This window comes from Malaya genurostris, chromosome 3, assembly GCF_030247185.1.
Source record: "Malaya genurostris strain Urasoe2022 chromosome 3, Malgen_1.1, whole genome shotgun sequence".
Lineage (NCBI taxonomy): Eukaryota > Metazoa > Arthropoda > Insecta > Diptera > Culicidae > Malaya > Malaya genurostris.
In genome coordinates, this window is record NC_080572.1 from 173,951,925 (window position 1) to 173,979,756 (window position 27,832).

The 27,832-nt window shown below is 35.8% G+C and overlaps 3 protein-coding genes across 4 annotated transcripts in view; 1 reads left to right on the top strand and 2 right to left on the bottom strand.

The window, feature by feature from the left end:
- The window catches only part of LOC131439625 (G2/mitotic-specific cyclin-B), a 78,831-nt gene extending 65,572 nt beyond the window's left edge, over positions 1-13,259 (top strand). For both annotated transcript variants that reach the window (XR_009231155.1, XM_058610874.1), the window contains one exon: positions 12,028-13,259. The gene's annotated coding sequence lies outside the window, so the exon portion shown is untranslated. The remainder of the gene's footprint in view (positions 1-12,027) is intronic.
- LOC131439626 (conserved oligomeric Golgi complex subunit 4-like) lies at positions 5,137-6,134 on the bottom strand. The gene has a single exon (XM_058610875.1). It carries the CDS (start codon positions 5,926-5,928, stop codon positions 5,383-5,385), a length of 546 nt encoding a protein of 181 aa, XP_058466858.1. The 5' UTR covers positions 5,929-6,134; the 3' UTR covers positions 5,137-5,382.
- Positions 13,260-22,769: 9,510 nt separating the features above from the next.
- On the bottom strand, positions 22,770-23,446 carry LOC131439627 (DNA polymerase epsilon subunit 4). The gene is made up of 2 exons (XM_058610876.1): positions 23,156-23,446; positions 22,770-23,099 (listed from the first exon to the last, which is right to left on the bottom strand). The coding sequence occupies exons 1-2, from the start codon at positions 23,439-23,441 to the stop codon at positions 22,846-22,848; spliced, it is 540 nt and encodes a 179-aa protein (XP_058466859.1). The 5' UTR covers positions 23,442-23,446; the 3' UTR covers positions 22,770-22,845.
- Between the last annotated feature and the right edge of the window lie 4,386 nt (positions 23,447-27,832).

Here is a 27,832-nt window from a genome sequence, read left to right on the forward strand (position 1 = left end):
ATATGTAGGAACTTCGAGCTCGTAGCATCCAAGTGCATCGTGCATAATACAGAAACCCAACTGAAAAATCATGTACGTTTATACTCGGGATAATTATTTCATTATATTCAATCGCTTGCTGTAGTGGCAGACTATTATGTTTTTAAACTGTTCTATGTAATCCATTAAGAAATGGAAATGCGTCCGAAGCCTCGTTGGTAGTTCTGTGCTATATAATGATATAATTATTAACATCAAAATCCTCTACTAAAATGAAGTCCAAATTCCCCAGTAGTACCCACAATGACGCGTCTAGGAAAATTTGTACCAGGGCCAAAACTTGATTTGACGCCCTGGTTTAGTGATGTGATGTGATGTGAAGTGAAGCCACCATCAGTTCAAGGACTTGCCAGTGGATGCGGGTAGACTTACAGTAGCACCGATATGACTCATCCATTCACCTTCTTACTATAGCTGTTACCGAAAAGCGAACAAAAGTGGTTGGGCGGATATCTAAGTAGAGTCACTTACTCGTATTCCGCGGGAATAAAAGATGCTCTCCCAACCATAATATCCAGTGCATGGATGAATCATATCGCTATACATGCTTGAACCCGCCTGATGGTTTGTTTGAGAAGGGCGCGTCAGACTCATGTCAAACCTTCAGAAGGAAACAAGTTTCCTTCAAGTGACTTGGGCTGGCTATCCAAAATCCCTCATCCAGTCATCAATTCGTCCGATGCCTTGATGCTCCTTCCCCTTTACGCCCCGTGATAAATGTTGTATGTTGATAAATATAATGAAACATAGTGTAATATAATATAATATAATATAATATAATATAATATAATATAATATAATATAATATAATATAATATAATATAATATAATATAATATAATATAATATAATATAATATAAGATAATATAATATAATACAATACAATATAATATAATATATTATAAAACAATATACAAAATAATATATAACAGTTAATGTAGAGTGTCAGTTATCCTCTTCTATTTTCGCAATACTGCAGGAAGTAAAGTATTTCTCTTCTAATAATAAAAAAATCCACATCTATAAAAATGATATATAATATTATTAATGATAACAAAATTATAGTAATAACAATGAATGTAATAGTGACAATAATGTTATGAATAATAATATATGATATAATGAAAAAAAAACACATGTTGCGATATGCTATGATATATATTACTATGTATTATGTGCTTGAGTTTATAAGCCATTTCGCACCATCTCATGCTGCCATCAACCTAAAAGCATCGAACAGAGCTCAGGATGAACAAAAAAGTATAGCAATTCCTTCATCCAGTCATCAATTCGTCTGATGCCCTGATGCTTCCTCCCCTTACATACCCATAACAAATGTTTTCAAAATAATTCAATAATTGATTTGCTTTCCTGGTTTAGTGAGCAAAAAAATAATAGTTTGGTAAGGAAAAAAAAGATATCAAGAATTGATTTGCCAACACTGAAATAAAAATCTTATTTATACTCATTTGATTTCTAATTCAAAGAAGTTATATGGAAACTCACCATCTTTAACCCGATGGAACCTAACTTGTTACACATTTTATATTCACTGGATGTACCATATTAGTTGCATGCAGATGATTTTTCATAAAAGACATATGACAACTTATGACTTATGAACTATAGGTATAAAATCTATGAAATTTTATATCTTCATAACCTTTAAAAAATGCCGATAAAAATTAATCCAATATAATTTTAATATTTGCAGATTTGTCATATGGATCGCATGCTGATTATATTTAATGAAAGTCATATAAAAACTTATGACCTTTGTTGGAAGCGTGCATAAAATCTTCAACAAAGAATAAAATGAAATACTGTTTTCTTAATCTGAAGAAATTAGTTATTTTTATTGAGACAATATTTTAACTTAGACATTTTATGGGGTTTGTTTTTACAAAGAATAATAGTGAATCGTAGGAGAGAGGAAGCCGAGTTTTGCTTGTGGAATTCCTGTACTCATTCTGACTAGATTTTTTGATAAACGGTTCGCGCTGTCTTAAAGATACAACTTTTGAACATATATGTGAATTTTTTCATTACTAAAGAAAAATCGGAGAAAAAGTTATATCAAATACATCAAATGCATCAATGGAAAATGTTTATTAGTGAAAAAAAATAGCGTGTACCATGTTTTATTATGAAGAAACGTGAAAAACTCCGACCCTCACTTTTTAGTCTTTTTAACTATTTTAGGCTTAATTTCGGCAGCATTAGCAAACTTTTTACTGCTCCGGGGCTCACTTTTCCTCTGCCAGCGTACACGCTTACGTTTGGTTTAATTTTTCTCCTCTTCCAAAGCTGCTTTTTATTGAAAAATCGGCTCAATCGGCGTTTCCGACGCTGACGTTTCTTTGAATCAGTTCATGCTTTCGCCTTGGGGAGAAGTCTGACATCTCCAGAGAGGTCGACTTCTGCAGCAGAATCTATGTTGATGGACGAGTTCTGTTCGGGGTCATTCTGAGACAAATCCTATCAGGAACTTTGAATACTAAGAGTTTTAATGGTATTGATACATAAAAATATTGGAATCAACTTTTTTATCAAAAATGTTTCTGCTTTTAATGCTTCCAATTTTTTATTACTGTTTATTAATCATTTTAATTTATTTTTATTACTTATTTCTCATACATACACTGGTACCACGCTTATAGAGATAGGATGTAAATATATCTACCTTACACATATTACATTACAAAAGTAAAAATTTACCCACCGGCGTCAAAAAAATAACAGACGGGCATGCTGTCCAAACGACAACACAAACCTAAAATTATGTTGACGAATACCCCACCAAAATCACTTTAGATGTCGCCACTGCGCATAATAGCCTGTGCATAAAAGGCACTCGGCCAACTAATCCTGGTCTCCCCTACTTCTTGTGGTTGAAAAATGGAGTGTGTCTTCTATATTCATCAACTGCTTCAGGCCAGGCCCGTACCCAGGATTTCGTTTCGGGAGGGGCCCAAAGAAAAAAAACCTGTTATAATCCACCTAGTGGTGTAATGATGCCTTTCTCATATCAATCATACTATCCTATATAATACTGTGGTATTCTTCAAAATAATTTTCTTCGATTAATTAAACAATAACCGAAATCGGTTTGTTTGACCGTCTACTGATAAAAACTATCAATTTGAGAAGTTTTGTGGTCGATTTAGAAAACTTTTTATGGTTTTTCGCCCTTTTCAGTGATGGTATACAATTTTTAACACACTTTACCCTAGTTTGTGAAAATCGCTAGCACCATCTACGAGAAAAGTTGGAACACATATTTTCATTTTTTTTGCATATTTTACCCCATAACTCCCGAACCGGAAGTCGGATCCAAATAATATTCAGAAAACACACAAACACACACACAGACATTTTGCGTACTCGACGAACTGAGTCGAATGGTATATGACACTTGGTCCTCCGGGCCTCGGTTCAAAAGTCACAGTGATTGCATAACCTTTCTATGTGAGAAAGCAAAAATGTTACTGAAGATTGCTTATGTACCTAATTTTCTGTGTGTTTTTTTACGGGTGTTTTTAACAGACACTTTAAACTTTTCCACTGGAACTGTTATTGTATTACATTTCTTTACGTTGACTGTCTTGTTATTTCTGTAACACATGTCTGAGATCTTCTAAGTAATTATATATTTGTTTTTGATTTCGGGAGGGGGCAGGGCCTCCCTTACGGAATTCACCACTAGTATAGCTTAGATCATGAAAGAAAAGTAGTAGTTCGTGATGAATTGCTATTCGTACTGTACCTGATTCGTCTGACAACAATAAATATCCGATAAAATCAGCCAGTCTCAAATTAGTAAGTGTAGTTGAGATTTTAAAATAAGTTTCTATTATAAAACTGTTTCTATACGAAAAATATAATAACAATAAATTATTGATAAGACAACAATTTTGTTGGTAGTTTTTGATTCTCTTAAGGGGCTGTCCATAAAAGACGTCACGCTTTTTTTGACGATTTTTGACTCCCCATCCCCCCTTTGTCACAAATTGTCACAGAGCAAAGACCCCCCACCCCCCCTATGTCACATGTCACGAATTCAAAATAAATAAAATTCATCTCAATACATTCTCAATATGTATGACAAACCATACAAATATGAGGGAAAAATCGATTTATTACATGCTGTCATTAGATTGAAAAATATCCCTAAAACTACAAAATCATCGGAATTATTTTATTAATATCAATTATATAAATTAACAAAAGTATTTGGTTGGAATTGATGAAACATTTAAATCATCTGTTTTATTCCTCCTAGGGGTACACAGATATATTATTGTTTTAGATAAAGAATAATATTTCCTTAGTGTAGCATACAGGGCTAAGAAAATAATGACCAAAACCTCATCAAAACGAGATCACTGCCGGAGAATCTCTTCATTATCAGTTGATCAGCGAAATTTAAATCACATCGATCAATATCGGTACTGATATTCCGTCACACAATGGGTAGTGATTTTGAGCTAAATTAATTCTTGATTTATGTAAGTTCAATCATTGGATGATTCGATAAGCTTTGATGTTGGTGGAGGAAAATCACATATGATCAACTCTACATGACATGATCTACGTCTAAAATCGTTGATCTCCTGCCCTTTTTCAAATGGAGTACAATTGAATAAACTGCATCAGAATCAGATAAGAGAAATTCTTATGATATACTATTATCAATGCTAGAAAATCAAATTACTGAGAAAATTGTCAGTGTATAACTTAAGTTAAACCGACGACACGACCTGCCACTCAACTATCAAAACTGTATCGCAAATTTAACTACCCCTCAGTAACTGGTAATGTCAAAATGGAATCGCTTGAAAAAATGTTGGAACAGGCAACACAAGTTGGTAAATTATTGATTTTGAAAAACAGTTACCAGTAGCCTTGGTAACCACAAAAGGAATGTAAACAAAAACAAGAGATTCTCACTTAAAACGAAACCACTGAGTGTAGTTGGCCCGCTGGCAGGTATTAAATTTATTCTTTCAGAGATTTGCCATAGCTGCATAATCTGCCATAGCGATTGTGTCGTATGCCGCTTTGAAGTCAATGGCGCATTGTATTCTCGACACTTTTGGAGTACTTGTCTCATAACGAATATGTAATTCGTAGTGGCGTACCGCAAATTATTCACTACCAAAAATTTGATTTCGGTTGTTTAAGGCAATAAAAAACTTCTCTTGAGCTATTTTCAGGGGGAATATATTCATCTAACTAAGCAAAAAAACTAAAACTAGTCCACCAAGCCGATTGAATGTTGATTTTTTGATAACTCGCTCCAGGCGACTTGTTACTTCACTAGTAATGATACTAACCGAATAATCATAATCCATCATAATTTCTTGGTGTGAGGGCAGTTTTGAACGCCGTTAATAAGGCGTCGACTTGCACTATCAGTAATTGTATAAATGTTTCCCTAGCTTCATACGATGCCAACTCTTCCTCAGCGAGGTTGTGATTGTGATTGATAAATTGGTCAACCCACGGATGCAAACGAGGTTTAAAAAAATTTTGCACGTGCCTGTTCAACGTCACTAGTTTGTAATCGCCCTTGCTGGATTGAACTTTGAAGTGCCGATTGTAACCTATGTAACCGGTAGGGTAACCAGATTTCAGAGGTGATTTCAAAGCATTTATGAAGTCTGGTTCCAAGCAACTAGCAGCGTTATTAACAACAGCACACACTCCGTCTAGCGATTGCGTTCCATTTGAACGTCGAATGCACTTCCGAATAATGAAAAATACATCGTCCAACATGCTGGAGCATTGCTGCCCCGTTTCAATGCTGTACAAAATTATCGCTTTCAGGACGCTTTCTTCCATGAAATAACGCTCTAAAAGTAAATATGTACCAAGACTTTCCTGCATTTGCGTACTCAATCGGGACTTTTCAATCAACTCATTTAAAGTTTTTAGCTTCGCTTCCTAAGTATTTGGTTACAGAGAACTTTTTTCTAGATCGAACTAAAAACACAAAGCGATTAGAAATCCATTTATACGAATTAGAATATCATTTACACTCACCAAGCATCGGCGTTTGACAAACTTTATATACAATTCAGCCCTCGAATGAATTATTGTTATTTTTTGCAGTTTTTTGTAAAAGATTTTTAATAACCATGAGATGTGGAATTATTACACAACTGTTTCAAACTGTTTATTTATTCTGGTGCTCCTTGGTAACTAGTTCATAGCAACTTAAACAGTGTTGCTCGAATAGTTAGTTTTTGTCATTTTCAAGGGGTCGCTACATTTATGGTAACTGGTGGTAAATCGCTCACGAACACTTTTTATTCCGATTTTTCTTCGGAGTGTCTGGTCGTGTCGTCGGTTAAACCGTTTGAAGGCATCTTTTTCTTTTTTACTCATATTAGGCAAAATTTGTTAATTTCGCTAATTTACTCGCTCCTCCGTGCACTTTTGCTAATCACAACAGAAATGATTTCCTGCATCACTCATTTCCGAATTTACAAGAAGAAGCTTTTACATCAACAAATACACGTTTTCCTATAGAATGTAAACGTTTATTGTGGAGATTTTTTCAGGAAATAGGGCAAAGCAGTAATATAATTAGGTATTTCAAAAATGCGCTCATTGAAAATATTGGACGTCACATTCCAAAAACCTCCCCCTCCCCCTTGCGGCGTGACGTCTTTTATGGACAGCCCCTAAACATAATCCTATTATTTTTAGTTTAAATCATTTACGCATCACTTGTTTATTCAAATAGTAATCATTTAATCGCTATAACTGCTATATAGGACATAGTTGGCCTCAATATATAAAATTTCTTCAATCAGTCATATGTTCATATGTTACAGGGTGATATGCACCACAAAAATGGAAAAAATTGCTACTCACTTTTTTAGAGATGACTAAAACTATTTTCACTAACTTAGATTCAAACGAAAGGCCTAATAGTTTGCTATTGAATTTCATCTTTATCCAATTTCCGGTTCGGGTAATATGTGAAAATCTATCAGAAAATGCGCACTCAATTTTCTCGGAAATTTCTTAACCGATTTTCACAAACTAAGATCCAAATAAGAGGTTTTGAAATTCTTTGAAAAGTCTTTGTGACTACCAGTTCCCGGTTTTTTTCCGAAAGCACCGATGACTGTTACGAAAAGCTCAAAAAATGGAACTCACTTTGCTTTATCAGCAACGGTTAAACCGTTTTCCACAATTCATGATTCAAATCAGATCAAAATTTTGTGTTGAAAATATGTATATGAAAATGATAAGAAATTAAAGCGCAACGAAATGAAAAAGTCATTTAAATTTAAAAAACATATAATCACTAACCAAGCATAAAAAAATAATGAAATTGACATTTTCACACTAAGCACCATAGCTCCGGAACCAGGAGTTTGATCCGAATGAAAATTGGTATATTCTTATGGTATCTTAAGACCTCTCAGTTGTATCTAAGATTGTGAAAATCGGTGCAACCATTTCCGAGAAAATTTGAGTGACATTATTTTCACATTTTTGGCGCATATCACCTTGTAATTTCAGATTGGGAAGTCATTTTCAAATGTGATTCAGGAACTTAGTAAGGTATCATACGAACTTTCATTTGAATCTAAGTTTGTGAAAATCGGTTTATTGGTGTTATTTTCACATTTGTGTCGCTGTAATTCCTGAACCGAAAATTGGATCCAAATAAAATTTAGGAACTTTCCATGGGACTATAGAAGCTTTCATTTGAATCTAATTTTGCGAAAATCGGTTTGGCCATCTCTGAGGAAAGTGAATGACCTTATTTTCACATATTTGGTGCATATCACCATGTAATTCCAGAACTAGAAGTCGGATTCAAATGATATTTTATGGGATCATAAGAACTTTCATTTGAATCTAAGTTTTTGAAAATCGGTTCCGTCATCTTCGAGAAAAGTGTATGACATAATTTTCACATTTTTTTCCATATCACCCTATAATTCCGAAACCAGAAGTCGGATCCAATTGAAATTCAGGAGCTTTGTATGGCACTATGAAACCTTTCATTTGAATCTAAGTTTATGAAAATCCGTTTAGCCATCTCTGAGAAAAGCGAGCTACATTATATCAAAGACATCATATTAACAAGATATCCAGCTCTCATATTTCCCGAACAAATTATTGGCAACAACATTTTTTGCGAGCATGGTGCCCTCAAGCGAGTCCGCATCGAATCTCGTACATAGAAGTAGGGGAGAGAAATGTCAAATTCGTGCGCACCAAAATAGCAGCACTGCGCACCCATACAATTGACATGATAAGTTGAATGTGACACCGTGCGATGGCGTTGCTGAACTGAAGATTGATTTCGCTCCAAGCTGACAGGGTCTGATTATATTCACATTTTTCATATAATAGAAATGGATAAAGTCCGTTTGAAGTCAACATCAACCGTATTTGACTATTTGACGAGAATACGTCTTACTATACTATGCAGCGCCATATCAAAATTAACTCTATCAATTAACAAACTATCTCTTGTTGTATTTAACTCAGTAACATTTTCTCTTCATACCATCGGAAATATGTTCAGTAATTTATGATACAATTTTCAGGAGGACTTAAAATTGAAGTTTTCTGTTATAAAAATAGGTTCAAGCGTATGCAAAAGTATATTGATCATCTAGGGAAATATTTTGTAAAACAATAAAACAATATTTTAAATCGAAAAATACTGTTGAATCGAGTGTGGTGCATAATGTCCGTAAAGTGACTGTTTCGAAAAAATAGTATATCAAAGAAATTGCTTTGTTTATCTGCATGTTTATACCGTAAAAATAGACATTAGCACTGCTAAAGTTACTAAGTAGCTACCCACATTTAGACGTTTTTACGTTTACGGATAAATGCATATTTAGTCGAAGTAAAACCTTTCATCGAAAAACTGCTCAATTATATTTTCAGTTTTTCAGAAAGCTGCCAGACTTGCATAGCAGAAAGATCCTTCGAAAAGATAGCGTTAGCGATAAAACTTTTGTTTAGAAAATTCTTGAATACTTAAAGAAGGACTGGGGCGCTTTATAATACTTTCCCTCAAAGAAGTTTAATGCTCAGATTGGAAAGATAGTAGGTTACCTGTTTAATTCTTCAGCGTAACACTTGATATCATTAGTCCAGCAAAACAAAATCTCACGAATCATCTGTAATCGCATCGAAAATATTAATTACAACCATAATATATGTTTTTTTTATGAACGTCCTCTAATTTCTGGCGAGACTTTACTGGCACGATTTTGAGCTGTATACAAAGTGAGAACGAGAAATAATAACCGCCGAACATAATTTGCGATCATCGTTGTGGTCACAACTCGAATTAAAAAAATCGCAATTCTCCCAGGAAAACCACTTTCTGCCACGAAAGCGAAAAAAAATCAAGCTGAAGCAGAGCACAAAATTCACGCACGAGTTTCTTTTAAATTGAAAAATAATTTAGCTTCAGCCAGAAAATTAATGAGTTTTTTCTCCCCGTTTGCCTTATTAAAGTCAGACTCGTATGACCGACTCTGTGTGTGAAAATAAGCCAAGCTGTGGCAAGCTGCTAAAATTCTTCTTTAATTTATGCTTCGGGCAACTCACCATCATCCAGTTGGTGCTGCGGTGTCTCTCAGATGCAAGAGTTATGATGCACTCCAGTGCTGGTACTTATGGAACCGTGTATTCCGAGAGCAGTCCTTCAAAGGGTGAGACGGTTATTCAAAATATGACATGAATCGATATGGCTCACCACCTCAGAGAACGGGCTGATAGGGATGTCTGAAGAAAAGGGAGTTGAAGCGCAATTGCCTAGTTTTCTTATTTACGATTAAGATTTGAAAACATGCATAAGAGATGATTCTCTAAATTAATGTTTGACTTGAGATTTTTCGGTAATTACAGCAAGCAGCAGCTCGTTTATGCTCCCCAGTGCGCGTGGTCCTCTAAGAGCTTCAACTTATTCGCGCCAAATGCAAAACATCTCTACGAAATGCACTACTCGCGCTTGCATAATATGAATCTGGCTCGAGGGTAAAAGATGGAGAATTATAAGAGAAAACCAGAGACCAAAGGTCACTGGTGGGGAAAAGGGATAACACAGGAATAGTGACGAGTGTGCGGGTAAAATTATCCCCCGGAAGGCAGAAAATAAAGGCTCAGCTTTGCGGGATTATGCATAATTATCGAAATAATTGTTATTAACGAAGAGTTATAGAACGATATTGGAAACATCTCAGGCAAGGTTTGGTTTATTGACGGTCTTACATCGTTGGCGTGAAACAAATGGATAGTTGGTTTCCAATGTACCGGAAAGATTTCCTGTATGATCGTTGAAGATAAAAATGTAAATTTCCACTCGCATTTGAATAACTAGCCATAATTCAACAATCCAGTTCTATTATACTATATTATACTATCCGAAATTCAGTAACTATGTTTTTTCATTATTCGGTCTCATACCTGTTTATTGAAAAATCGCTTCTTCGTTCGTTTATTTCCCCATCGTCATATGCCTACAAATCAGTGGTATGCCCCACAACAAGAGACATTACGTCAAACAACAATGATGCAATATGCCCCTTGAAATGTCGATATAGAAGAAAAGCAGATAAAGGAGATATTCTTTGCATCCGAAATCAATTGCATAATCAATCAATTAATAACCAACATAAACTTTATAATACTTTTCCCTACCAATATTTTTCCTGCCTTTTTTGATTCTGTACAATAAAATAAGAAGAATGGACCAATTTTTCTACCGTATCGTAGAGTCACCCTTGAGATATATCGCTGGACTAGGGTAGAAACGTCTATCATGCCAGTTTTTCCATGGCTTTAGCCCAACATAATAGAAAAGAAAATATTGAAGAATGGCGAATGGGACCAAGATAGACATATTGTGATCAAATGAAAAAACATTCACCATTGATTTCTTCTATAGGTATATCACGTCATTATACACATTCAGTATGTATCTCACAACACTTTTAAAACTCGTATAATAAAACGTCACATCAATAAATTTACTTAGTAAATTTCTAAGTAAATTTACTTAGAAACCTGATATACTAATGATGAATACAAGTTGTATTCGAAATACGTATCTGTGATGTGACGTTTTATTATACATGTTTTAAAAGTGTTGTGAGATACATACTGAATGTGTATAGTGATATACCTATAGTAGAATTTAATAGTGAATTTTTTTTTCATTTGATCATAAATACTCTACTAAACACTCAAACCCTGTTAATTAGTGACATATTGTGGTTTTCAGCGGGGTTAGCCGTTCTGCACTTTTCAAAGCTTTTCGAAGATTTTTTAACAATCTGTTTGTTCGATTTTTCTCGTCAGACTTACAAAATTTAACACGCATTGGAACATTTCCAGTATGCAGACGCGCAAAATTATATATATCTGAAGACGACCCAATTTTCAGAGTAGCCGATAATTAATCTGATTTTTTTTTAAATTTTTTATCATAACGGTCAATATAGAAAAAAAATTCAGGCTTGTGGTCTCGAAAGGGTTGAATCGATGCGAATGACAATTCGCTGCATGGAATGATAGTGGGACCTTGCATGAAAATCTCCTATTCAAATAATGCATTAATAATTATTACTTCACAATTAAATGGTTGGAAAGTTCCTATTTCCGTAAAATGATTGATATTTTATATAGCAACAGCGCGCTAGTTAAAACAACGATTGGCTTTATCATTAAACAAATAAGAAAATAATAAAAAATAATAATATTTTACTTGATGTAAAGGTAAAGTCGGAATTCTCATTATAAGTGAGATCAGTACACTAACCCCGCTAGCCATACAACTGTTCTGTACACTTACAGAATGGGTAGAAAAGTCTGTTGAACCAGATAGTCAAATTAAGCATCGGAATGTAGTATTCTCTACCCACCGCAACACATTGCCGTTTAAATTGAGTTTTTGAAGATTTCAACTAATTTCTCGTGTTTCCTCTTCCCTTTCAGGCTGGACAATGAAGCAGCTGTAATTATAATCGATTAGCTTCGCCTATCATCCCAATATCAGTAGCACGAAGCAATCGAAAACGAACGGACCATGAGCCCGCCAACAGGAAAAATGGGAATGTATTCTTGGACGTGAATTTTCGTTTTCGATGGATTTGTGCTACACATGACCGTGAACTGAAGGGTGGTGTATCAATTATCACATCTTCTATAAGCTAGCGATATTTTCAGAAACGAAGAATCGCGAGTTCTATGGGTCATTCGGTTGATCTAAGAACGAAATTTATTCATCACATCAACACGTGATATTTGTTTTGTTTTTGATTTTTTTATAAATAAAAACTGTTATGTCAATTCCAATTTAAATAATTTCGCTAAACTAAGAGCACATATTGTAAACGAATAATGTCCTGTTACGGTTGCGCCATGTGAAAAACAATGTTGTTCAAACCGACGAGCTTAGATTTTTCGTCTTTAAACAAAAATACACTATCCATTGCAAACTCATCAAGACCATCTGATGAAAGACGATAAGCGTAAACTAATCGGTTTTCAACTTCGATCTTCGCCAACACCACTAAAAAGGACTTCAAATCTCTACCTTTTTGACATCTATTTATTAATGTAAGCATAGTTGAACATATAATGGAATATTATAGAGATGTGCAGAAGTGCACCAAATACGATGGATTAAAAAAATATCTCCGCAGGTATTTAATAGTCTTCCATCTTCCTAAATCATTTCATGATTTAACGTTTACTGTAATATGTAAAACTGAATGTTAGTAGTTTATTACACTATTCACCTCAGCAACAACGATAATAGGCACGATCATCATGGCAGTTGAATGATTTCAAAGGTGTCACAAGTTGATTACTTTCGTTGTATAAAGATTACCGAATGGCGGGGAACTTTCACAAATATCAAATAATCTTTGATGCGAGGAAATTTGAAATTAAAGGTAATACATCAGAAGCGATTGAATAATTGAGCTTGGAAGAAGCTGTAAGATGCTGTTGACAAAATTCGACTTATCAAACAGTCTGTAATTACTAGATGTTTAAGGGAAGGTCTTATAATAAAACAGTATGAATTTGAAGTGACATAAGGATAAAAACTATACAGTTCATTAGCATGATCGTATAAAGTAAAGTGAATACTTGTACCCCGCATAGATATAAGAATCCTTGAGAGTGAGTAAATAAACGTGAAAATTAGGTTGTATAAGCTATCAGCAAATGCTTCAATTATATCGTGATGTATCACAACAAGTTGCTAAACGCAATTTAACTACAGTGAATTCTTTCATTATTTATCATGAACATTTCTGGCGATTCTCCGAGCGTGAAACAGTGGCGTACCGAGAAAATTTGGCACCCGGGACAAAAGAAGATCTGCCGCCCCCTTTGTTGGTTTAGTGAGCAAAAAACAACTGAACTTCATCTTCGGAAATATGACTTGGATGAGCAAAAAAGGTCCCAAAATTGGTTTGCCTGACTGGCGCACTGAAGGCACTTTCACTGAACCGTCACGGAACTGAACTGTGTGAATAGTCCTTAATGTGGCCCTTTGTTACGACGCCATCTTGATGAGATCAAACCCGCCATCTTGATGAAATCAAAACTTCAAGATCAGCATATTGCAACGTGAATAAACGTAATCGGTGTACTTTCAAATGGCTGGGTGTTACACATACCGGTGTCAGATTGCTGGTTTAATGCTCGTTTCGTTTACTACGAACCGAGTGCCTATTAACTTCTCCCAAAATTGTTCTTCAAGCTCGTTTTCTATTACAAAGCCAAAGCCTTGGTATTACATTCCTGTAGTGGAATTTGACCTTCTGTTTCAACAGACTTCGCAGCCGATTCAGAGTGTACAGAACCATTGCATGGCTGATGCTACGATTCTACTGACACTACGAATCCTTCCAGGTAGGGGCCCGAACATACGACAACTGGTTTGTAAGACCAGTGCCCTATGCATTGAACCGCCAACCCAGGACTCGTTTGCTGCGTTTGCACAACTGAAAAAAAAAGAATTTTTGCGCGGATAGGAATTTTTGTTGAAAAAATTTGCAAACACGGAAATCTGGTATTCTTGAAACAAGAAAATTAACTTTCCATTTGAATTTATTATTTTTATAAAAAAAAAGTTTGTCAAAATCTACAGACTTTTAAAATTGCCGCGACTTGATCATGTTTTACAGGGAAACTGATGCCTGCAGACATTGGGCCGTATGAATAAAATGTAGTAAAGTCTCTTGTTTGTAGTATCTTCTCAAAACCATAGTCCACAGAGTCAAACACGTTTGGTTTGGTTTTAATTTTCTACTTCACTTTATCAGCAAACACACGAGTAGCAACCTCTGGAGCTACCTACCGAAAAATTGTAGTAAATACTACATGTTCGAACGTTGTTGTGTAGTAAAGCCTCTGCTTTTGACAGGAACGTGATCCACATGTAGCATTTACTAACGAAATTCAAGCATGCTACGTTTTATTCATACGACCCATTGGGTCGTATGAATCAAATGTAGTAAAGTGTGTTGTTTGTAGTATCTTATTATTGTGTTTCGAATTTACAGACTTTTGCCACCCTGACGAAGATATTCGAAATTGTTATCAGGCAACTCTGTTGAGAAATACTCGATAGTTCTAGATGCATAATTTATATCAGTTTTAAGATTCTAATCTGGTTATTATAACAAAAAAACCCTGTTTTAATCCACCTATGATACCATTCTCATATCAATCATACTATCATATATAATACTGTGGTATTCTTCAAAATAATTTTCTTCGATTCTTAAATGAATAACCGAAATCGGTTTGTTAGACCGTCTACTGATAAAAACTATCAATTGGAAAACATTTGAGGTCGATTTAGAATTTTTTAAAGGTTTTTCCCCATTTTCAGTGATGGTATACAATTTTTAACTCACTTTACCCTATATTTCCGGACCCGGAAGTCGGATCTGCATGACATTCAGGAATTACGTATGGGACCATAGGACGTTTCATTTGAACCTAAGTTTGTGAAAATCGGTCACGTCTTCTATGAGAAAAGTTAGAACACATATTTTCTTTTTTTTTGCACATTTTACCCCATAACTCCCGAACCGGATGTCGGATCCAAATAATATTCAGGATTTTTTATGGGACCTCAAGACCTTTCATTTGAATCTAAGTTTGTGAAAATCGGTTCAGCCATCTCCGAGAAAAGTTAGTGCAAAAAAACGTTACATACACACATACACACATACACACACATATAAATCCTACATCACTCTGACACTATCTGTTTAGTTGAATATGCAAGGAACATATGTTTCTATTTAGGTATCAGGAATCAGAACCGACGAAACTTAATCATTCCCAGAATGTATAACTGGGAATATCTATGCTGAGAAATAAAATAAACAGCTGAATGAAATACGATGGACACGGACTTCCAAAACCTGCTTTCGAGAAAAACGTTCAAACGTTTAGTGTTTATTGTATATAAAATCGAAAGAAACAATTAATTTTTTTTTATTAGTTTGTGCTCGCATCTCACACGACGCAGTCGAAAATCATTTACGGTCGCAAATCATATACGGTCGAAACAACAGAAACAAAAACAATACAGTACAGTGAACAATAGAGTATATGGAATGGTCAAATACGATTTAACAAAGCCGGAATCTTGGCTTACAAGACCAAATTCAATCTGTATAGATTTCAAGCGTTGCAAAGTTAGACCAGCAGCAAATGAAATTGAAATCTTACTTATAGAACGAATGCATCTAGACGCTATTAATGTAACTGAGATTCAATTCAACAAGGCGTCTAACTGTGTGTACATTATGTTTAAACGTGAAAACGATGCAATTGCATTCGCTTTGGTTAACAACGAGGTGCACAGTGTTGAGTGTGATAACATTACATACAAAATCCCTGTGCATATGGTGGACAATGCCATAGAAGTACGCGTGCATGACCTCGCCCCGCAGGTCACCGATCAGTACGTTCGGGAGAATATGTCGCGGTACGGTGAAATCCTTTCCATCGAAAGGGAAGTATGGCGGAATTTTTCCCCCGGTATCCGAAATAGCGTGCGAGTGGTACGTATGCATCTACGTAAGGCAATTCCATCTTACATCATTTGTGGTAAAGGTGGGACACATCCGTGTAAAACTCTGATTACCTATGAAAATCAGCTGGTTACATGCCAGTTTTGTGACAACCTGCACACTACGGTAAACCTTGCACCGAAACTGTGAAAAGGACATCTTCAACCAAAACGAAAAGAAGACGGCAATCAACAACAAAACCACCGATGCGGGAATGGATGACGAGACGAGTCACGAACAAAGTACCCTTCAACCCTCGCAGGAGGGAAATGGAAGCTTCTCTCCTCCTAGAAAAAGAGTGACAACGGAATCCACTTAAAAAAATGTATTATTTAAAAAATCGGCTAATTCAGCCACGTAAAGCTTGCACGCAAATAGGCCTGAATAAAAATACCTTTTAAATAAAAAAAAAATTTTTTTGAAGAGTCTAACATTTCCATAAAATCACCGTTTTTATAACAAAATAATGAAACATACTTTGTCAAATTTTCAAATCAATTGAAGCAGAACTCTTGGGCCTGTCGCCGGACTCTTGCTTCTTTGCAGTATGAGATAAGGAAAGATTAAGGCCCATAACTTTCAGAGTTTTGTTCCGATTGGCTTAAAAAATTGACCAGCAAATTTTTCTAAAGATTCCTTCAATAACGGATTGTTTCAAATAGCTTCGATGATTTGATCTTTTTTAAATCTGGAAGATGTCATTTTCTTGAATTTTTGAATAATTGTTCGCAGTTGGTAGTTTTTAGTTCCAATGATTTCAATAGACGATTACATATACGATGCAGTCTTCGTTTGTACTCTCTCTCTCTCTCTCTCTCTCTCTCTCTCTCTCTCTCTCAATCTGTAATTCCTCTGGAAGGATATCGTTTTTTTTCTTCGTTTTTCTAATTGCAATTTAGTTCTACAAAATGTAAACAGCACAAGATATATCAGCGCTTTAAATTCTAATGGAAAGTTGCATACATAAGTAATAATTCATATTACATGATTACTTACAGTTTTGACTTGTCAGGAAATTTTAAAAATGTTGCTGAATTCTTTGGTCGGCTTTCACAGTCGTTAACAACACAACTGCGACCCATGCTTTGCTGTTTCCATTTTTAGTTATGTCGTTTTCGCTTGATGCCAAACCTAACCCAGTTTCCACTCTAACTGCTGTCAAACCGTTTGTTTGAAGCTAGTTTCGAACCTAGTTTTAACGTTGTTGAACTGAAAATCGAGTCAGTTTCGAACCTGGTTGTTATATCAGGTTTGCTCAAACCCCCGTTGCTAAGTGCTAAATCAACACAGTTTCGTGAAAAGTGTTTGTTTGATGAAACTGCCCTGGGTCAGTGTCAGTGTTCTCAAGCGAAAACGACATTAGTTTTATTTGTAAATAATAGATAGGTTACCATGGATACCAGCATTATAATTGAACCTTACAGACTGAGGGGTCAATCAACAGATATTCTGAAACAGTTCATCGGTTTACGAACCGTTACCCAAAATGCTTCATAGGTTTTTATGATACTTCGTAATCTTGACTTTATCTTTGGTTCCAATTTCAGTTCTATGATAGATCTTTAATATAAAATTTACAGCTGTTGAATTGCTCTTAATGAACTTGTTAGTCTCAAACCGTGAACCATCTCGCGAATTCTTTTAACGTTTTGATAAAATTTGACAGTCAAGCAGTTATTTTTGGTCAAGTAGTTAAACTTAAGTAATACTTTGGCTCATTTTTAGGTTTGACGGATGGAAAATTTTTGGGTTTATTTTACACTTAAAATAAAATGATATCAAGTGGTTTAATAATTGCAATATAGCGAACGTAATGGAATGTTTTTTTTTAGACTGAAAGTATGAAAAGATATCACACAGAAATAATTTTTATTAAAGGCCTGAAAGAATTTTTTTCGCAAGATTTTTTTCAGTGTCGGAAATGACAGACACCGTATTGAGCAATTTGACGTCTCTGTTACTCACACCGATGCAAAGTGAGCAGTTCTATTCATATACGAAATTAGAATGTGTGCGAGCCGAAGTCAAAGTTTGTTGGGGGCAGAGATGCCATTTATACAGATTTATCTGTATTATACAGATTTTTACATGCTCATACAGATTTAATACAGAGTACAGATTTTATACAGATTTCCTCAATTTAATACAGATTTATACAGATCTCACAAAAAGTAAGAACGAAAAAATTCAACTTTTCTATCTGAGCTATGTTTTAGTATTTGATTCCAGTGATGAGATAAAAGTCTTTCAATCAACGGACAAATCACAAATTAATATGGAAATCAATTGTGAAACCCATTTGTATTATAATTTGAAACCAAGGATGGCTTTTATCGTATCAAAAAACGCTCACTAGCAACTTTTCACACGATTCAATCAGTGCCATCAATGAGAGACGAATATCATCGCAGCAACAAAAATCCGACAAAGTTGGTTTAACACACAAGTGCGAGAACGAATTTCTAACGATGACCTGTCTGAGAATCAAAGGTTAGCTCGCTGCTGTGCGAATTCTCTCTGAAGCAACAAACGGTCACTTATTCTCGTCTCCCGATCAGATTCTACATGGGCAGTGGATAATTGCGATAGGGTCATTTCGACCGTCCCACGACAAAAGGGCCTAACTGCAAATGACACTTTCTCTTTGTTTACTTTTTCTTTCACGGTTTACCGAACTGATTTTATATTTGACGCTTTACTCTTCGCAAAACTTTCAAGGTAAAACTACGAGCCTTCGATTTATATTGGAAACTTAGAGAATTTGCAAAAATGGCTCCGTAATAGTCAAAAGAGAAAGTAAACAAAGAGAGGCTCTCATTTGCGGTTAGGCCTTTTTTCGGGGGACTATCGATTTTACTATTGCCGCTTATTCTAACTATGTACATATAACCTTTGTATAAGTTGTGTCTATGAAGGTTTTTAAATATTGCAACATAGTATGAGTATCATCAAGTCGAATCATCGATTCGATTTTCCGCGATAATTGTCAACTTGCGATTCTCTCTTGGTAAATTCCAGCCAGCAACGATAATTATCAGACTATAATTTTATTAAGGGCCGTGAAATACTCAGAGTATGAAGTGGAGCAAAGAAATGCAGAAAAATTCTCTCACGGTCATGCATTGAGAGCATCGGATTGACTTTGTTGACTTCATAATTTGACATGGAATTTCAACGCCCAATATGCAACGTCAAGTCGGGTCATACAACTCTCAGTTTGGCAGTAAAATTTCAAAATGCTTTCAGTTTTTTTTTGGCAGTAATTTTTCAAGATGATTCTCATACTATGTTGCAATATTTAAAAACCTTTGTGTGGAGCATTCACACACATTTTCATAAACACAACTTATACAAAGGTTATATGTACATAGTTAGAATGAGCGGCAATAGTAAAACCAATAGTCCCACGACAAAAGGGCCTAACCGCAAATGAGAACCTCTCTTTGTTTACTTTCTGTTTTGATTATTACGGAGGCATTATTGCAAATTCTCTAAAGTTTACAATATAAATCGAAAGCTTGTAGTTTCACCTTGAAGGTTTTGCGAAGAGTAAAGCGTCAAATATAAAATCAGTTCGGTAAATCGTGAAACAAAAAGTAAACAAAGAGAAAGTGTCATTTGCAGTTAGGCCCTTTTGTCGTGGAACGGTCGAAATGATTCTATAGCAATTAGCCCCTGCCCATGTGGAATCTGATCGCGAGACGAGAATAAGCGACCGTTTGTTGCTTCAGAGAGAATTCCCACAGCAGCAAGCTAACCTTTGATTCTCAGACAGGTCATCGAAAGAAATTCGCTCTCACACTTGTGTCTATTGTATGTTAAATGAACCATGTCGGATTTTTGCTACTGCGATGATATTCCTCTCTCTTTGATGGCACTGATTGAATCGTGTAAAGAGTTGCGTTCTTTGATACGATAAAAGCCATCCTTGGTTTCAAATTATAATACAAATGGATTTCACAACTGATTTCCATATTAATTTGTAATTTGTCCGTTGATTGCAAGACTTTTATCTCATCACTGGAATCAAATAATAAAACATAGCTCAGACAGAAAAGTTGATTTTTTTCGTTCTTACTTTTTGTGAGATCTGTATAAATCTGTATTAAATTGAGGAAATCTGAATAAAATCTGTACTCTATATTAAATCTGTATGAGCATTTAAAAATCTGTATAATACAGATAAATCTGTATAAACGGCATCTCTGGCGGTTACCCTCAAATCACACCCTGTCAGCTTTGAGCGAAATCAATCTTCAGTCCAGCAACGCCATCGCACGGCATCACATTCAACAAATCTTATCAATTGTATGAGTGCGCAGTGCTGCTATTTTGGCGCGCACGAATTTGACATTTCTTTCCCATACTTCTATGTACGAGATTCGATGCGAACTCGCTCGCTCGCAAAAAAGAATGTCGCCAATGATTTGTTCGTGAAATGTAAGAGCTGGATATCTTGTTAAGGTAGCGCTTCGCCGTGGTCAGGTCGAAGCAAGACAACTCACTGCTTCCTCTTGCTTTGTCGCCGAAATTTCACCCTAAATTGCAAATTTCTAAAATACTAACCCGATTCACGAAAAATCAAAAACATACGATTGTATGTAAATGATTTTAGTATGCATTTGGCAAAAAATATCAGTTAGAAAGCTTTTCTTTCGCGAGATTTCGTGCGAGTTTTGTTAAAATTTGGTTTTCTTTTTTCGTTTTCTCGCTATAAACAACTCGCATATGTAGGGATGTGCTACGTTTTCAACAAAGCGTCAAAGTAGAGTGACTATAATCAGAGTGGCGACAGCTGTTCGTTTGGAATGACAGCTCCCAGTTCCAAACGAGCAAACGACCTGTCAATTCAATGTAAAGCTAATGGAATGTTTTTAATTGTTGCCAAAATTACGGATGAGATGTCGTCACTCTGGTTATAGGCACTCTACGTCAAAGCTAGTAGCGATGAAAATCATTACTGATTTCTGGTTCTACTGAAACATGAATAGAAATTATTTTACAAAGTAGTAACACTTACTTGCATTTTCTACTCATCTATATTCAACGTTTACGCAGAGAGAACGGACAACGAAAACAAAAGAAATGTTGTTAGCGTCTACCGCATGTAGCATTTTGCACACCCCAATGCATGCGTTGACATTTACCCTCATTCTTGTTTACGGCCGTATGCGATACGTTCGAAAGTATATCAAATTCGTATTCCCGTTTACGTTCGAATCAATCACACTTTTAAACATCGTACATGCATAAAAACAACGCCCTTCCAACTTTAAATTATCAGTTCTGGTACAGATTTGAGTTGTAAATAAAAATCTTTGCTATCATTTGTTATTTGACTTGTTTTTTTCGCTGATTTTGTATCATCATGCTCGCTTACGGCCGTATTGACTATTCGACGAACACATGATTTCGAACGAATGCGAACAAGCCATTCTTGTTTTCACTCGAACGTGTACGTACGCGATTCCTATGCAAAAGAAGGATCGGTAGCGCAGGTAGTTTTTTAAGGAAGATTCCAAGCATCAAGGAAGTGACGAATGCTACATAAGAAATAAATATCGCACTCAGGACCAATTTCATTCATGTCGGTAAATGAAATTTTCAAATTAAACTTCATGCAAAGTTAAAAAAACATTTAAAACAGCAGTCCGATCAGTAGTATCTGCGAAAAATATGTTGCATTTTTCTTGCAATTTTGTCATGTTTTCGATAGCCTACTTATTTATTACATTGGTAAAATCATGCATTTAATATAAAATAAAGCATGTTTACCCATGGCGTATTTTCCATAAAGTACTTAATAGATTTAAAATTGATGCGTAAAAACTTTGAACCTCGCATATATTCAAAGGCACGCCAAAAAACAGCATTTTACTATACTGCTATGCTTTCTAAATGTTTTATGCAAAACACAAATTTATGATTTGATTACAAATCACCTTTAGATTCGAAAATAATTTTATTAGAAATCGGTTAAACATTTTTCAATGTGTTCGAACGATTGATTCGCAACATTAAACTGACGAATCGAAACCACGGCATGTAGTCTATTCGTCCGTAAACGAGAATGCGACTTTTCGTTCGTACGAATGATGTTCGAATACACGTATCGTTTGAAGCTAAAATGGCATACATTCTAGCGTTTCGCATATGGTTAATCACAAGAATTGGACTGATTTCATCAATGCTTAGCATTTTTTTTGAAGAAGTTTACTGATATTTGAATATTTTGTGGCAAACGAGTCGCGTTCGAATTCATTCGAGTGAAAACAAGAATGGCTTATTCGTATTCGTTCGAAAGTACCCGTTCGTCGTATAGCGGATACGGACGTAAACAAGAATGAGGGTGATTGTGTGCGTGCGAAAGAATAAGGAAAAACTCATTTATTTTTATAACTCGCACGAAATCTTTCGATAAATATGTTTATCAGGCACAATTTATATACGAATCGATAGAAAAATTAATTATCTAGAATCGTATGTTCTTGGAATTTCCGTTTTCTTCCCCGTTTTCTCACAATTTTGGGTAAAGTGCGTGAAACCCCGGGATAGGCAGCGAACTTTCGTGACCACGGCGAAGCGCTACCTTAATATGAAGTCTTTGCTCAAATGAAGCCCAGAAGAGTGTCATATTTATGTAAAACTTTAATAGTTTAAATAATTCGTATTTCTTAGAACAGTATTAAAAGATTTATGCAAGTTATCAAGCATTCATCATTCCCTCCAGGAACATTAAACTATCTACTGACTCGATGGTTGCATCTACATCGCTTCTAACAATCGTTTTCTTTTTCCTAGCAGCGGTTTGTGCGTGCGATTCTTTCGCCAGAGTTTGGGCAAACAGTTCGGCTGCTCGAGTCACCAGAAATATTGCCTCCGCTGAAATAATATGCACATCCGGGTCAAACTTCATCAACTGTTTAACCTTACTCAACGGTAAGTTGACTAAGCGAGGTTCTGAAATAAAGGACAAGTGTTTAATACTTAAATTATCAGGATAACGGATTATTCACCATTCGCAAGTTTTGTAGTAGCTGCCGTTTGCAATTTCTCTTGATCAACCGAATCCTCACATGCACTTATCAAATTTTCAATCTCATCGATATCTTCAATCTCAGCTCTTTCTTCAGTAATTTCCGCCTGGTGTGTTTCGTTCTCTTGAGGTAACGGTTCGCTACCAAAATATACTTCCTCTGAATCAATAGTTCCTGATCTATTATTAGCGGTGTTTTGCGATTGTTCGGATAGTTCTTGCTCCATCGTGATATAATTTTTTTTGCGGGTTTTCATTTGTGTCATAATATTTACACGATGGTAAATGAACAGGTGGCGAGAATTTTCTACGTGTAAGTGTGGTTCAACGTTGCCAAGTATAGTGATCAGTAGAGTGCCTATAACCAGAGTGACGACATCTCATCCGTAATGCTGGCAACAATTAAAAACATTCCATTAGCTTTACATTGATTTGACAGGTCGTTTGCTCGTTTGGAACTGGTAGCTGTCATTCCAAACGAACAGCTGTCGCCACTCTGACTATAGTCACTCTAGTGATCAGACGATTCTTGTTTTGCTTCAAAAGACTGAAACTGACAGTGAACCGAGCTCATCGAGGGGTCCTATTCAAATGATACATAAGAAATCGCAGACTACTCTCTCTTGAGTTTATCTTTGATCATGTCTCTAACATTATACCAAAGCCACCCCGGTGGCACGATAGTCATCTGCATACAATTGGCTTGAAGCCGAAAATTTTGGTTCTTTGGTTCTAGTTCGCTGACAAATGCAGTGTTTAAGCAGTGTTCACACGTTCACATATTTCTTCATGCGGTGGCACCAACATAAGGAAACGATTTCGATGGAATATAATGAAACTATAATAAACCACAATTTCTTTTTCTTATTCAAAAATAGGTCAAATTACTTGTTTTATAGAGAATACTAGACTAGAGTTATATTTATATTCGGTTTGAAGAAATTAACTTCTGACACCAGTGTGGTTTGATTGTATGGTATGAATGTATCTTAACATATTGTTGACAACAACGCCACCAAAACAAAATGCGTCGGTTTCAGGAACCAGCTTCCATAACAGGAGGGTGACCAAAGCATGTTATGTAAAATACGCTGGTGGCGTGATAAGACATTTTTGGTTGTGTTGGTAATTTTCTCACGATATTAAGTATGGTGCAACGGGATTCAAGCATGTAAACATAAACAAACGACCAGTTCAGATCGGGATTTTACTTCTAAGTTGCTCCGGTTGTCGCGCAGCCTGGCGAATCTTTGAATTGAATCTAATTGAAAATCTGGACATTTTTCTTCAAGGGCTTGCAAGGTAACGTCGAAATATAGAAAATTGTACACACATCCGATTCTGTTCATTTCGTTGGAGGAAGGATTTGGTGGATCGCACTGTGGAATCTATTACAGTTATCATGGATAATGGAGTGATTGTGCTGTGGCTGGCATTTCAAACACTGGTGATGATCATTTAGAGCATTCCGAATTGGATGAATAACATGTTGCACTTATCTATAATTTTTATTGATAAACAAAGAAGACCACACGTTGAATGTCGTTTAACCGATCGGTTAATCAATAATGAATACTTCTTGGTTTTACAGTTCCTATTCGATCAAACAATATCTGCCTGTAGCTCTTAAGACTCTTAAGTATGGTTTTATTTAACCTTTTTGCTGACAATTTATTGTCATCGGTTCAGCGTTCTCACTAAATAGGTAATTGACGAATATGATGTTTTGTCAACACCACAACGAGACAGCAATCCATCGTGAAACACCGAAGATGACAATATGAAATCAGCCCAGACTTCCGATGTTATGGATAGAGGTCAAGCGAATCAAGCCATTTGTTCGCTCGAATTACACTGAAATCCATCGGTGGAGAATGTTACCAGCCGAAGTTCTGCTCTACTCTACTCTACGCCCGCCAACTCATACACAGTACGAACGGTTCATTTCAAGTTATCAGTAGTGCCTAAGTGCTTTTTTAATGATGGTCGATGTGTTTCTGATCTTGTTAGTTTACAGAAGGAAGGTGCTGTGACCACTAAGTTTGGCTCGATCAATGCCATTTGCTTCTACCTAATCCGTTTCGGATAATTTTGTCCTTACCGGTACTATCAAATGGAATGAAATCCAACTCCGACGTGGAATCACAGACTAACAGACATGACAGTATGAGTAAATTCTTTTAAAAAATAATTTTTCGTGATGCACTAGTTCCACCTATATTATACTGCGCGAACTATTTACTATCGGTACACCCCTTGTGTTATGTAAAAGTTAATTTACTAGTTGGTTCCCCCTCGTTTGTCAACACCGATCAGCTGCTTGCAGGGATGCCTGATTTCATCATAATATTTGGAAATGAATCGTCACAGTAAATTATTATATTACGTTAATAATATATTAAACTTTTTAGCGATGTTGGAAGGTAACCATTTATTTTTCTCAACATTGTTCATCTAGACTATTTTTTATTGTGTTGGTAGTTTTCACCCGAAATTAAGTGGCGGCAGATCAGAAGCAAGTAAATATTGCCACTAAACGGGTTCGATTTTGTATTGCGTTGAAGGATGAGAGGTAGGCACAATTTTGTATATAGTTTTGGCAATATGTATTAAATCTGTATCCTGCATGAAATTCGCATACATTACATTACAGGTAATTCTGTATAAATGGCAACTCTGTTGGTAAATAAAAAAAATAAACACAGTCTAGATGACAGACAGGATGTTTTTGATAGGGTAACGTGGCGCCATCATGACACATGTGAGTACTGTCCCAAATAAAGGAATATTCGAAATGACAGTTAAAATGATTGAAGAATCTAATTTGAGTGTCCTGTCTGTTAGTCTGTGGTGGAATTACAGCGAAAATAAGGTTGAGCTAAAATCAATGTCCTCATTACCTAGATCCGACGTTGAAATCCACAAAATTTACGCTGCATTTCGCTCGACTGATAATCCTGACATGTGCAGAACTTACGCGTCAGTTCTTTACACTATAGTACTCCAGTCCGCAAATAATAAACCGGCTTTTTTTCTAATAACCAGGTTCTTCGATGCTCGGTGTAGGGGCTGAAGTCCACTAGGAGATTTATAGTACCTATTAGCTCTCTCCGAACAGTATCAGCCTAGATGCCGTGTGGAATCCGGCGGAAAAAATGAACCAAGAATAGATCCACTGGATTCCTGCTTTCATGTCGTAAAAGGCGACAATTGCAGGAGTTTCTTTTTCTTTTCAGTGCTCATATATTTTCAATGTCCTGCTTTCATGTCGTAAAAGGCGACAATTGCAGGAGTTTCTTTTTCTTTTCAGTTCTCATATATTTTCAATGTCTGAGAACTGCTGACTACTCTATTTTAATAAATTATCTCTTCATTCAATTTATCAATTTCCGTCTAGCTTCGGAGAAAAGTTTTATTTGGAATGTTTTCTTCTTCCATGTTATTGATTGTCTTTCAGGATTATAAATTGAATGATATAATAACAGAGATAACACATATAAAAGCAAAGTCCTGGCATTACATTCCTTTTGTGGAATTTGGCCTTTCTGTTTCAACAGACTTCGCAGCCGATTCTTAGTGTACAGAATCATTGTATGGCTAGTACTACGGATCCTATTGACACAAAGAATCCTTCCAGGTCGGGGCTCGACCATACGACAACTGGCTTGTAAGATAACATATATCGGTATATTGAATACATAGTAAAAAACACTTGATATTATTATTTCAAACAATAAATTAATATTTTTCTCGGTAGCCGGGTGCCCAGATCAACCAATATAACCAATTAATAATTTTAATAAATAATTAAAATAATAAAGCGGAAATAATACAGAATCAAGACGCGCGTGAAATCTGTTGACCTTTATTTGATGATTAAAATGATTTTATAACAACCGTTTAGAATGTGTCCCGGGTTGGCGGCTCAATGCACAGGGCACTGGTCTTACAAACCAGTTGTCGTATGTTCGAGCCCCTACCTGGAAGGATTCGTAGTGTCAGTAGAATCGTAGCATCAGCCATGCAATGGTTCTGTACACTCTGAATCGGCTGCGAAGTCTGTTGAAACAGAAGGTCAAATTCCAATACAGGAATGTAATGCCAAGGCTTTGCTTTGCTAGAATATGTCAATACAATGAATCAACTATTTTGTCTAAATCCTATTCATTCGTTTATTTTGTATCACGTAATTTCATTTACAAAAATAGGGAAGTTTTTATTCTTTACTCGATAGTAATATTGTTTATTGTTTATTTACTTATTTAGGTATAATCAACAGACACAACATGGTCCTAATGATAATTTCTAGTAATATATAAAAAAATTCCAAGTATCCTACTGCGTAATAGATTGAACTCAAATGCTGATGAAAATCGGTTGAATGATCTCTGCAAGCCAATCAAAACAATGTTAACACCGTAGTTAGTTCGTCGTAAAGGAAGTCGAAGAAATGCACTGTTGCGAAGAGCCTGGGGTCGGACGTTGATATTAATTTCGCGGAGCAAAGCAGGGCAGTCAATCCTATCGGTCAGAGCATCTGCTATCAATAAAGCACGTGCAACATCTCGACGAACTTGTAGTGTATCGAGACCGATTAATATCCCGCGACTTTCGTAGCTTGGTAGTTGGTGAGCATTGTTCCACGGTAAGCGCCGTA

Excerpts from the sequence above, each read along its gene's own strand:
- LOC131439626 (XM_058610875.1), bottom strand. The coding sequence starts at position 5,928 with ATGCAGGAAAGTCTTGGTACATATTTACTTTTAGAGCGTTATTTCATG.
- LOC131439627 (XM_058610876.1), bottom strand. The coding sequence starts at position 23,441 with ATGACACAAATGAAAACCCGCAAAAAAAATTATATCACGATGGAGCAA. Across the intron at positions 23,100-23,155 it reads TACTACAAAACTTGCGAATG|AACCTCGCTTAGTCAACTTA; the intron begins GTGAATAATCCG and ends CCTTTATTTCAG.